General features: G+C 40.0%; 1 protein-coding gene across 2 annotated transcripts in view; it reads right to left on the reverse strand.

The window, feature by feature from the left end:
* The window catches only part of braf (B-Raf proto-oncogene, serine/threonine kinase), a 36,281-nt gene that overhangs the window by 8,286 nt on the left and 14,842 nt on the right, over positions 1-13,153 (reverse strand). Inside the window, exons 9-19 of one of the 2 annotated variants that reach the window (XM_084345382.1) lie at positions 12,662-12,701; positions 10,923-11,042; positions 7,557-7,693; positions 7,357-7,474; positions 6,760-6,844; positions 6,423-6,599; positions 6,296-6,342; positions 5,060-5,178; positions 4,766-4,897; positions 1,932-2,066; positions 1,019-1,172 (exon numbers count right to left, since the gene is read on the reverse strand). In XM_084345382.1, coding sequence (XP_084201508.1) covers positions 1,019-1,172; positions 1,932-2,066; positions 4,766-4,897; positions 5,060-5,178; positions 6,296-6,342; positions 6,423-6,599; positions 6,760-6,844; positions 7,357-7,474; positions 7,557-7,693; positions 10,923-11,042; positions 12,662-12,701 — 1,264 coding nt within the window. The remainder of the gene's footprint in view (positions 1-1,018; positions 1,173-1,931; positions 2,067-4,765; positions 4,898-5,059; positions 5,179-6,295; positions 6,343-6,422; positions 6,600-6,759; positions 6,845-7,356; positions 7,475-7,556; positions 7,694-10,922; positions 11,043-12,661; positions 12,702-13,153) is intronic. The other variant, XM_084345381.1, reaches the window with a different exon arrangement.

A 13,153-nucleotide genomic window follows, 5' to 3' on the forward strand; every position in this document is an offset into this window, starting at 1 on the left:
TGACCAGCTTGTTGCATTGTAGAAAATAGTCGTTGAGTGTATGGCGAACACAGTTTCTGTGGTTTGGGTGTAATATAGTGCAAAAAAAGCAGCCAAATACTTAGCAATGTATGGACACAGACAGGCCTATATAACAACAAGATGTATGTATGAACACACTAAGATAAATACAGTATTAATTGTATGAACGGAGTGAAATGAATACACTAACATATACTGTATACAGCATGTGCAATAGCTACAGTAGGCAATAGTGATGTGTATATATGAATGAGCTACGATGGAAGGGCTTTTGTTTTAACATCACTAAAACATGTTTTGCTGCTGACTCAGTACACTGCTAGCTTGAAGACAGTACTGTTGCAGCTTCTCCAAACAGAGGGCGTGCCAAACACCATTTACTGTATATAATACACTGACTATAGATAATTACCTTGGACAATCCTGCTTAAAAAAATCTGAACCATCCCTTTAATAACCTTTGTGATCAATATCTGCATCAGATTCATTTTTAATGCTTTTTAATGACAGTTTATTTATCAGGAGAACATATAAACCTGCTTATCCTTTAAGCTTCTTGTTATATTTATTTTGGTTTATGAGGACCTAAATGATTGAGAAGCTACAAAACAAGGTCTCAGACACTTTCTTTGGAGTTGTGCTGAGAATATATTTACAGTATATATATGGATACGGATATATTGTTTGTCCTTTTGTTTTTAATTACCATCAATATGGAAAAGCGGGTATATAGGCATTTAGACAACCATGGGATACTAATACTCAAGTTGAACACAGGAATACAACAATTCATGTTTATTAAACAGAAAAAGTAGAAACCTCTTTAAATGTGATGCAGTTTTTTTACAAAAAACCCTGGAACCAATACTTACAATACTAAGTGTGGCAAACGTTTGTGTGTACGAGTTTACATTTCTACCTTTCATACAAAGACATATTTGTGTAATGAGGCAACTACTGTTGAGATTGATTTTTGTGTATGTGTGAATGAGCTCACCATAGCCACCGGCCTGGATAGGGGTTTTGGGTGAGGCGCAGGCGTACAAGCTGAAATCCTCTGTCTGAAAGCCGGCTCGGTTTAACGAAGGCTCTGAGGCGCTGCGGTGGATTTTGGGTAATGAGCGGGCCAACAGCTCGATGGACGCTAAGATCTAACAAAATACACAGTACAGCCACAGGATCACCAGTCAAACTCAGTATGGTCACCATTCACAAATTAACACAACACAACCAAACCATTAACAATGCTGTGTGCTCTGTTTGGAGCATGTAACTGGTGAGTCATTGCTGCCTTCAGCAGCTTGGAAACCTCTGAGGCCATCTGGTGGAAAAAGACAATCTATTTTCTATTGTTTAAAACCTGTAAGGTAACGACCAAGTGAAAATGCTATGTAAAATTCACAGAAAGCAGATCAAAAGAAGATAAATCCAACTTTCCAAATCCTTCAAAAGATCACACCTGTCTTTACATTCTGTGGTAGCAAAGAGAGTCTTCAATCATCACTGACTGAGTACAATACCAGCGTTACTATTATCCTGAAAATCTTCACATAAAAGAGTATCCACATAATAATAATAATAATCAGTCACTAATACAGGCCACACAGGGTTAGCTACATCATTAAAACTTAACACTTCCTGTTGATGTTTCACAGAAAGAGTCAGGGACAGGGAAGGATTATTCCCTCTGAACGCTTAACATCTGTGGAATAACTTATGTGTCATGGACAGCAGCTCAACACCAAATGAAAGAATAGAGAAATGAAAATAAACAGTATTTGGGTTATAAAGAGAGTAAGAGCAGATGCTTGGTGTATGACTGTGTTGTACTGTTGGAACAAGTCAACAAATCACATGCATATATTGCCTCCCAATGAAATATAAATAGCATTAGCATTGATTTGTCTCACCTGAGGGAAGAGTGGTCGCTCCTCTCTCTTCTTCTTCAGACAGTCAGCCATCAGTCTCTTCATGGCCTTCGGACAGTTGCTGCGCACTTTGCTGAGGTCAGGGGACAGGTAACCTCGACCCACCATGAATATGATCTATGGGAAGAGATGTGTCATTGTAATATGTGGCTGCAGGGATAAACACACTGTTAACATCTTGTAGTATTCAGAACATTTTCAGCACTATTGATACACAGATACTTGCTTTGTTTCTCGCTCTCTATTTCCTCCGACAGCGACTGAACACACACATAATCAGGGTTTCTGTCAGTTTATTGCAACACCTGCAGTCCGCTGGGTCTAAGTACCATGGAATTTTTAAAAAATGTATTTTTACAATGTTTTTTAAACTAACAAGTGTTATACAAGTAGCCAACTACTTCCAGGAATAACTCCATGCAGAGTTTGTGTACATAACGTTTGAGTGCGTTTGGTCAACAGAGAGAGGGAGAAAGAGTGTGTGATGGTGAGAATGAAGTTTACATTAATGTTATAGAGATGAATGTAGCTGTGTAGTTCCTATGCATTGTTATGGATCACACAGGTTTTCTTGCAAGACCCACCCTAATCTGCCTTTGATTGGCTTGAGTTTATCGTTTTCAGATGACGACAGCCTCGGTGGCTTCGTGGTCCTGGTACTCAGTGCTAAATTCAGCCAAGAATCTTTTTGACAGGAGAAGGCAAGAAAAGTGGCGTAGTTCAACTGTTGAAGAGACCGAATAAATCTGTCGTCCCCTCCAGTAGTTGTCCCTTCCTTCCTCTGGACAGCCAGAACATGGTATTGAAGGGTTATTCATATAATCTAAAGCTCTCTCTCTCATACCGTTGGTTTTGTGTCTCACTATGGGATATACTGACTCTGGGATTGCTTTAAAGCCCATTACAGGAACCAGCCCTGTTGGTACACTTAAGAACATGCAGTTCTTTACAGATAAAACAAAACAATGAAAACAAAAGAAAAGGAAAAGAGGTATTTTAGATAAATTAAATGACAATAATACTGGAGGAGTTGGAAGCAGATCAGCTTATGCTGTTTACTAGATTTAAAGACATACTGATGGTCCATCAGTAGCCTATAGCTCTGCAGTGCCCCTGTGGTTTCCCTTCACCTGATCTTATGTATTTAGCCTGGCAGAGATATTTACTTACACTATTTGCTCTCGTTTAGCTCGTGTAGCCTGTTTAATAATTTAAAGTTTGCCACATACATTGCATCAAACACCAATTTTATTCAGTGTTGAAATGGCTGAAAAGGAAAACCGACTAAATGAAACACCCATGCTGTAGATTAACAAGTGCTTATAAATCAACAAGCAAACGTTTTCTTAAGACAACCTTTCAAACCTAGTTACACACAAAGATGGTCCTATCCCACAGCCGAGTCACAGACTGTAAGAAGATGACTCCACCCCACTGTACATGCTATTGATATCCAGCTGAAGCTGGATGTTTGATCTTTTATGACAATGCATGATGGATCCACTCAAATACAAATTCAAAGAGAAAACTTACTGGGTGGGTGGGGGACCTATTTCTTTATCTGGGAAACCCCGAAGTTGCTGTTGCATGCAGCTGTTCATGTGGCCACACATGCAAAGAGAACGTGTGACCTACAGGGCCAGGGTTCTTATTTTTCTGCTCACTGGGGTTATTTCAGTTTACACAGCACACTGCATAGTTAACCATGTGTGAAGGGGGGTTGCTACATGTCTAGCCACAGACCTATAGAGCTGGATTCTGACTGCTATGAATACACAACACACTGTATTCAAGTTTATGAAATTATTGAAATAAGGTGTCAATAGCTGCATCCCTAATAGTACACTCATAATCAGAATAATAGTACAGTCAGAATACAAATGCCTCATGTAACTACCTCAATCTGAGACCGATCCAATCTGAATTCATTTTCAATCAGATCCAGACGAGTGGTGGTAATTTTTGATAATCTGTCATCAGCAGGGACAGAACTGGTCTGGGGCTGATACAACTTTGTTTGTTTTCCCATCTTTTAACATCTCGAACAAAAAACAAAAATACAAGCAAACAAGTTTCTCACACAAGTGTTAGAAGAGATGAATGAAGCTGGAAGTCACCGAACTGGAAACACAAATATCTTCCCCAAAGACAAAACTTGGGTCCATCTCGAAAACTGTATTAATGTTTGACGCTTCAGGGTGGACAGAACCACTTTGCACATGCTAAATAAAGTTTTATTCTGATGAAATGCTTCGGGGCATGTAAACGAGGGATATACAGATTTATTGGCCTGGCAGTACAGATATTCAGCATTTTTCCACCGTTTTGTGTCCAACTGCTGATAAAATTTATTTTAAAATGACTGTTTCTGATGCTTCATCCTTTTTTTCTGACTGTGGTCACAATACTATCTGATTAGTTATGTGTCATGGGTAATATCCTTTCAACACTGATAATCTGAATCTGCAAAGTAACTAGCAACTCAAGTTATCAAATAAATGTAGTGGAAAGGAAGTATACAGTAGCAGAAAATAATAATACTGATAATAAATAGTACTTTCCATCACCATTCATTCTAGATGTTTATTGTCACTGCAAATGTAGTTAAGTTCCAAATATCTGTTATCCTTGGTTACCTCTAATCAGATATCGGCCCTGAAAAAACAATATGATGATGTGAACACATCTGATCGTATCACTTTATTTAGCGGCCATGTAAACAGTTAAATTGGAGTCTCTAATCAGAATAATTTCAATCACACTGAAAAAATATTGTTCATGTCACGACAGCTAGTGAGACGTATTGAGCCTCTCACCTGGTCTCTGTTGTTGATGTTGGAATAGGGCAGTGCTCCTGACATGAGCTCGTACAGCACAATGCCGAAGGCGTAGACATCTGACTGGAAGCTGTAGGGATTCTTGTCCTGCAGCCGGATCACCTCTGGTGCCTGAAAGAGAACAGCGTACACTGTCAGACAACTACACACTTGTAACTCACCCCTATTTCACATTCATTTGTAAATAATGAATATTTGTTCAGGAAACAGTAAATGCAAAACTGGTAAAATGAAAACTTGTTTAGGCATCACTGGCAGGAGATGAACACTGACCATCCATAGTATAGAACCAGACAGCTGTTCGAACTGGTGAGAGCCGCTCCAGCGGGACTTGACTGTAGCCAGACCAAAATCACCAATCTTCACCGTCAGATCCTCGTGGAGGAAAATATCTGGAAGGAATGCGGTCAAGGAAACACTTCTCCTGCTTCGAAGCCAGGGGTCTCATCTCAAATTACCTGGGAGCCACTGCTGGTAGTGTCATCTCATAGGGGGCCACTTCAGCATTCAAGTATTACAAGAAAGTGCAATATTTCTGAAAATAAACTTTTACTTCATCATTAAGATAATACAAAAGTGCAGACAGCAGTTTGTAAACATTTTTATATGATTAGTTTTAAACAGTTAGTGCAAATGTTTTTTCCTACTCTTAAATAATTTATTGAAAACTTGCACTGAACTAACAAATCAAATACATGTACTTGTACTTTATTTCTCTCCAGACACCTGGCAGCTGCTCATGTTTTTGTATTATTTAACAAAAGAAAACACAAACAAAAATAAACATCTGTATGCACATTAGTTTTTAACACTAACGTTTACATTACATGCCCTCCACCCCCACCGTTGCTTCACTTTTAGAAAAATGAGTATGCTTCGATTACAAACTGCCGGCGGCATCTACTCCTGCAACAGCGGACCCAGCAGCAGAGTCACATTTTACTTTTAGCGTGGAGATAGTTAGGAGAGCTGGCTGACAAGACGATTGCGGAGGATTTGCTGTCAAAGTGAAAAGCAATAGCGCCGTTTTGGCAATATGTCTAATTTAAACTCAGTGATCATAGAGAACCTGATAGTGTCAATGAGGGAAAAGTAGTTGTTAGCTCACTGTGAAGTCGGAGGTGTGCAGCCTGTTGCCTGCAGCTCTTCATCAAACAGCTCCTTCTTAATAATAAAAAATAAATAATAATAAAACTACCAGACATATTTGAAATAGATCCACCGTCTACAAATGCTGAAAATGACTGCTGTCTTGCCCTCTAAATGCATTTTTGATAAGTGACAGCATTGCTAACTGAAAACATTGCATTTCCTGTGATGAGTCTACTTCAAAATAAAAGTCAACTTGCGTTTTTAAAAAAAATAAAACTTTTATTTCAATTGCATATGAAGGTGTAGTTTAAATTAGTGTGAAACAACTAAAAAACGATAATTAAATAAAAAAATATTTTGCGGGCTGGATTATATTATACTTTCGACCTCATCAGGTCGAGTGTTTCAGAAGGATACTGTTGCTCTTCAGATCTCTGTGGATGATTGATTTGGCGTGTAGGTAACTGTGGAGGAAAGGTGTAAAGTTATTCAACCAGCAACACATACGGTGAAGTCTGACTGCTTCTGTATTTGTGGGACTCACTCCATGCCCTGAGCAGTCTGACGGGCGATGTCGATAAGCTTGATCATCTCAAACTTGGTCTCGATGATGTGCAGGTGGTGGTACAGACTGGAGCCTTCACACCACTGGGTCACGATGGCCAGCTGAGGCTTGGTGGTGTAGCCCATGAACAGCAGGATGTTCACATGACGCGTTTTCCTGGTGCAAACACACAACGGTAGATAAACTACAGGACTGCAGCAGTTTTGTTTAACTTTGTTAAAGAAGATACTTCATTAAAATTATCATTTGTAGTGCATTTTAAAAAGGTGCAAAGTAAATATTTTGCCTTAATTAAAGAGTAGGTGGCAGACGTTACCTGAGGACTCCCACTTCATTTTTGAAGGCCTGAAGCTGTTGTGGTGTAGGAGCAGTGACGTTCAACATCTTCACTGCCACATCACCTGAGAGAAGACATGGCAGTCAAATAAATATGTGGAAAGAGGCTCTGTGGAAGCTGTGCATTGTGCTGAAAGCTGCTCTTTAGTTTATGTTAGGTTAGGCTAGGCTACTGTTACTTTCTGTTAGCAGAGCGTAGAGAGGGACTGAGATGAGGCACTCGTTTAAACCTTAAATGAAAAACAAACACCACAAAAACAACTTGACATGTTTAAAAGGCTTTTTAAGGCTCCACGGGAACCACATCATGTTTCACCAATGAAAAAGCTGCATACGCTGAATACTGTTCGAGGTGGGTTCTGTGGGGCAGGCTGGAGTTGGAGTTGGACTGAATTTTGACTACAGGCACAGATAACAGACTGAGTGTCAACAAACTCTACTCGTTTGTCATATTAAAGTAATATAGCCGAGTCTAACTTGGCTTTGCTGATTTAAATAAAAAACAATTATTATTATTATTCATATGATTGATGAGTTGATGCCTAGAGGGTGTGAAAGAATACTGCATTGGTCTTACCATGCCACTTGCCCTTGAAGACAGTTCCAAAGGATCCAGAACCTATCCTCTGACCCAGAGTGATCTGACCCTCAGGGATTTCCCAGTCATCACTGGAGTCCCTTCTCCCCAGGGTTTTCTGTTACACAGGACACTCAGTCAGCACAAGAACACAGACAATGACCTTTAGAAAAATGCTGTCATCCGTCACAACCTCTCACCATTTTATTGCGGTCCTCAGATGAGGACGACGACTTGCGCTCCCTCTGTTGGCATGGCGACTTCTGTGGAACCTTGACATTCGTCAGAGAGCCAGGTAAAGAGGCAGGAGGTGTGGCTGACAGCCCTGTGGTAGAGCCTGGAGGGGGATCGGGAATGAAAAGAAGGGAAACAATAGAGGAGAGGTGAGGAGGATAAGAAACAGTGGTTTAAAAAAAAAAAGAGAAATTGAGAGAAAGCAGAAGAAAGAAAGAGGACGTTTGGGCGAGGACAGGGATTGAGGCATCTGTATCAGTTGTGTGTGTGTTTGGTCACATGCAGAGGAGAAGTGAGGGCGCTTGGTTGGATGGCAATTAATGGTTTAATAATCTAGACTTCCAAAGTCCACTGTTAGAGACTACTTATAGGATTTTATATTGCTGATCAAATAGGAACCTGACAGTTTACAATAAGACCAACAATCCTGGCTTGGCACAATCAGCAATTTTAAAGTTATTTAAATGTAGTACTTCAATTTATATTACAATTGACAATTTACCTAGCGCACCTGGCTCTTAAAGAGAATGGGAGATGACACTCAGATTGGTCTGAAAAACACACTCATGACTAATTAAGAGTCTAAATACGACCCTCTTCCACTGTGCGCCTTACCTTGCACCCAGATTACCTGCCGTTTAACTAGCGAATGGGAGTTGGGCACACTCTAAACGCATGTGTGCCACAGATCGTTTAAATAGGGCTGTTAATGTTTTGAAGCCAACACTGGCTCACTACCTTCTGTGAATAAAGACAGCTTATCCCTTTAATGCCCTGGGAACCAGCTAAAACTAGCCATCTAGCTTCAGCATTATAATTTTATCAATAGTAATTATGTTCTCTAAAACTGTTGGCGTACTGTAATGTAGTGGTTTTGTTAATAGAGTTTATAGAAAAAGAGAAAGAACTGGTGGCAGATGTATACGTCTTAAGCTTTGGGCCTGGATCGGCTGCGTTTGCCAGAGGAATGTCTGCAGGTTGATGAGTAAGCTGCAAGCAGCGATACTGCAGGCCGAGCAGTCGGCTCATTCACAGCATGCCTGTTTGGAATGCACATGCTGACATTAATATAGTGGGTTGGCTTAAAAGCTCTGAATCAGAACTTGTACAATTCAGAATTGTAAATTAGTCAGTTAGTTAGTTTAGTGTTAGTTAGTCACTCCATGACATGGTGGTCAGCCACAGGAGTACATCCAGCACTAGACTGATCCCACCAAGATGCACCACAGAGCGCCACAGGAAATCATTCCTGCCTGTGGCTATCAAACTGTTCAACTCCTCGCTCTGACACAGTTTTCAACTTTATTATTATCATCATCATTATTATCATCATTATCATTATCATTATTATTATTATTATTATTATTATTATTATTTCTGCTGCATATTCTGAACTTTGAATGGGAGCAGCCGTAACGTAAACAATCTCCCCTCGGGGATAATAAAGTATTTCTGATTCTGATTTGTTAATCTGTGAAGCTAACATTAGCTCAATGTTAGCAGCTCAAGTGCAGAGTCATTAACCGCATTCTTTGGTAGTCATCGGTCAGATATTAAGTTTTGTCAAAAGTAACTTCATTACATTAGTTTGGTTTTATAAAACAATAAACTTAAACATACTGTGATTCTTTTCCACACACACACACACACACACACACACACACACACACACACACACACACACACACACACACACACACACACACACACACACACACACACACACACACACACACACACACACACACACACACACACACACACACACACACACACACGTAAAAGAAAAAGTCACTGCCTGGATTTAACAAAGCAAACAGGTAAGAGCCTTCCACTGGATAATTACTGCAGTGATTAATATGTATCAACTTGATGCCAACAACTTTTTTAACGCTAACTGATGCAGTGAGTAGCTTCTCATTTCTTAAACAACCACGTCGGACGACAGATCCTGTGGTCCTGGCAAAGATGTTACTCTGTTTCAGAAGGGTCAAACTATTGGCCTGCATCACGTAAGGAAAACAACTAAGGAGATTATTAAAACTACTAAAATTGGGTTAGGAACTGTCCAACGCATTATTAAAACCTGGAAGGATAGTGGTGAACCATCATCTTCGAGGAAGAATTGCAGTCGGAAAAAATCTTGTTATTTAATTATCGTGATCGGAGATCACTTAAACATTTGGTGAAATCAAATGGTAAAAATGTAATAGTGAAAGTAAGAGCATTTCCACACGCACAATGTGAAGAGAACTCAGGGACTGGGACTAAACTGCTGCATAGCCCAAAGAAAACCACTTATCAGTGAGGCTAATCTGAAAATAAGGCTTCAATTTACTAGAGAGCATAAAGATTGGTGTCTGGAGCAATGGAAAAAGGTCATGTGGTCTGATGAGCCCAGATTTACCCTGTTCCAGAGTGATGGGCGCATCAGGGTAAGAAGAGAGGCGGATGAAGTGATGCACCCATCATGCCTAGTGCCTACTGTACAAGCCTATGAACCCCATTGAGAATCTTTGGGATGTACTGGGGAAGACTTTACGCAGCGACCCGACTCTCCCATCATCAATACAAGATCCTGGCAAAAATTAATGCAACTAAAGGCGGTCCAATGAAATATTAGAGTGTGTGACTTTTTTTTTTGGTCGGGCAGCAAATGTCAAAACAGGACTGCAGTTTATTTCTTCTTTAAAGATTTGAATATTTAGTAGATATAGAATACACTATATATCGAAAAGAATTGCAATTAAATGGCAAAAGCATCAGAAAAAAGTAGCTGTCAGAACACATCTTCTAGAGTTTTAATTGGAAATATTTCATCAGTAGAAAGTAGATCCAGTAAGTGAATGATGTGTTTTTTGATGAACTTACACTTTAAATACCTGAAATACCTGAAGTGAATTTCTCCTACAGGGATCAATAAAGATGCATCTAATCTTAAGCCATACTGTCCTCTTTTAATACCAAGCAGCAATCTAAGTATTTATGTGTGTGCTGTCACACTGCCGTAGATATGGCACTTTAAAGAACTAGTGCAGTTATTGATTACTAATTCACTATAGTTAACATTACTTGATCAAAAGGAGCATTACAGGAATCAAACCACCACCACATAAAGAGTTGTGTGTGATCAGAATAGCTGTGAGATCTCTGTGTAACCTGTGAGCTGTAAGTCAAGTGTGTGATAGAGGAGCATGTGTGGACATAAAGGGGAAAGAGAGTGAAAGAGGGGGACACACAGTGGATGTGACACAGGGCTGGGGTTGGTGTGTGGGGAGTGGGGGAGGTGGTGGGGGGGTGAAGGACACAGGAACACACAGAGGCCTAACTACCTCGGAAAACAGGCTCGGGCTCAAAATCAAACACTATGTCATTGGGGTAGGAGTATAGGAGGGGGCTTGAGGTCCGTGTTCGGTGCTTCCTCAAGCAGCGGGCGGGGTGGGTCGGGGGGGCTGCAGGGCAAAGAGAAACAGACAGACCATCACTGCTACTCACCCTGCCCCTCTCACCTCTAGCTAACTACTGTCCATGGCTACAGCTGAGCTTCTGGATGGAGTCCTCCTACCACACTTCATTTTTAGCATGTTGTTTTAGCTCTGTTTGTCAGGGTATCTGCAGGTTTCACACTCCTAAATTTAACTTTAGGATATCAAAAATACATTTCATTGTCAACATTTATTTGTTTTCTTTCCAGAAGTGAGATGATAAGATAAATATGAATCTCACATTTGTTTGCAAACAAACAAAGCTAACCTGGCTCTATCCAAAGTTAAAAATACACAGACTAACAAATGCTGCACAATGTGACCATTTAGTTGCATTTTGTGCCCCTACATTTTATCACGAGGAGCATCAGTGCAACTTGCAAATAGTGGCCAGCAGAGCAATTAAAACTTCTTTTTTTTTTAATTACAGTTAAAATAATTAAGAGCAATCTCTAGTTATCAGATCTATTTGATAATCAAGAGCTTTAACCAAATCACACATCCTATTATATAAATTGCCCACAAGTGTCACTGTACACAGCAATAATGGCACTGACCTTATGAACTCTCTCCAGGGTCAGCTGACCCTGATGTCTGTTACTTAGATTCAGTGGGACACTTGAAAAACTTTGTCTATCTCAATGCGTTTATGGAATATGGTCCAAATCACAAGGAATCTAATAATGGAGACCAAAACATACATCCTCTTCTCAGCCTGTATCCTAGTTAGAGAGGTGAAAACACTATCATTGAAACACTGTGTATAGAGTTGAACTTCTTGTTATCTATTGATGGTTTGCATAATATCTGGTTTTAGGAGATGCTACAGCCTCCTTTTATAAAGTCATGGAAAATGACTACTACTTCATTTTGTGACCTTTTCCTTCAAAATAAAACAGAACATTGTTATTTCTGGAAACTGTCTATCACTAAAGGATTTATTTTAAGTGGTACTTCTAAATGTTGTGCTGGTGCTCAGTAAGGAGCACCAGTGGTACTAATGGAAAAAAAACTTTCACAAGTTTTACCTTTATGTTTAATTCATACACAAACAGAAATTGCTCAGCAAGGAAAGCCACTAAAATCTCTTGAGATGCTGATGATTGTTGGAGTGGATACTAATAAGTTTAATGGTGATGTCAAATGACACTTTTGTATTCACATCAGTTCTTTTAATTACCAGCTGATACCCTGTTTCTGCACTACAGTTATTTCAGACCACAACAGGCCTCCAGATTTACAAACAGCTTGATGATTTTATTTTCACTAAACTTTTGTAATGAAGCTCAAAAATGAATTAGCTACATATTCCTCCAAGCAGTAAGACTACTCAAAGAAAGAAACAAGAGAACGAGGTCTGCTGAAGTGGAAGCTTGGCTCTTCCAGAAACCCTGACCCACAGATTTGAAGAAGTATGTGTCCTCACCTATTGCTCTCAGTGACTGCTGGGGTGCAGAACTAAACAGAACTGACTCAACTTCACGGGTCTGAACTTCACACACACACAAAAGACCAATAGCACGCAGACGCAGGATGGTGGGAAAAAAACCACAGAATGAGGCAGAAGTTTCCACTTTGACCCTTACCTCCATCTGACCTCGGTAAGCCATGATCTCGAATCAGATCCTGAAAGGAAGGATGAAGGACAATTAATAATATAAACACATTTCACAAACACCATTAACAACATTGCAGTTTACTCAAAAGTTCACAGCTGCAGCACTCTTGGGAAGTGCCAATACTGGAAGTACTGAGGGTGTTTTCACCTCATTTGGTCTGGACTTTCTGACTTCTTAGTTTGATACTAACCAAATGTACAGGTGTAAAACCTCCCCCAGACCACAGTCCGCACCAAACAGCCGAACCTTGGTCCGACCGAAAGAGGTGGTCTCAGTCTGGATCAAACTGAACTATGGTTCATTTCATTTCACAAAATATGAGATGTTATAAGGTTGCTTTGACATGCAAGAGCAGTCCTGTCCATAGTAAAATATTGTATACGCCCCGATGGTGTGCGTGGTGCTCCTGCCTCAGTGCTTTCAGTGGGCTAGCACTGCATCTAAGTGCTGTCAGCCTTC

The sequence above is a fragment of the Pagrus pagrus genome (genome assembly GCF_965226575.1).
Source record: "Pagrus pagrus genome assembly, chromosome: 23".
Taxonomy (NCBI): Eukaryota; Metazoa; Chordata; class Actinopteri; order Spariformes; family Sparidae; genus Pagrus; species Pagrus pagrus.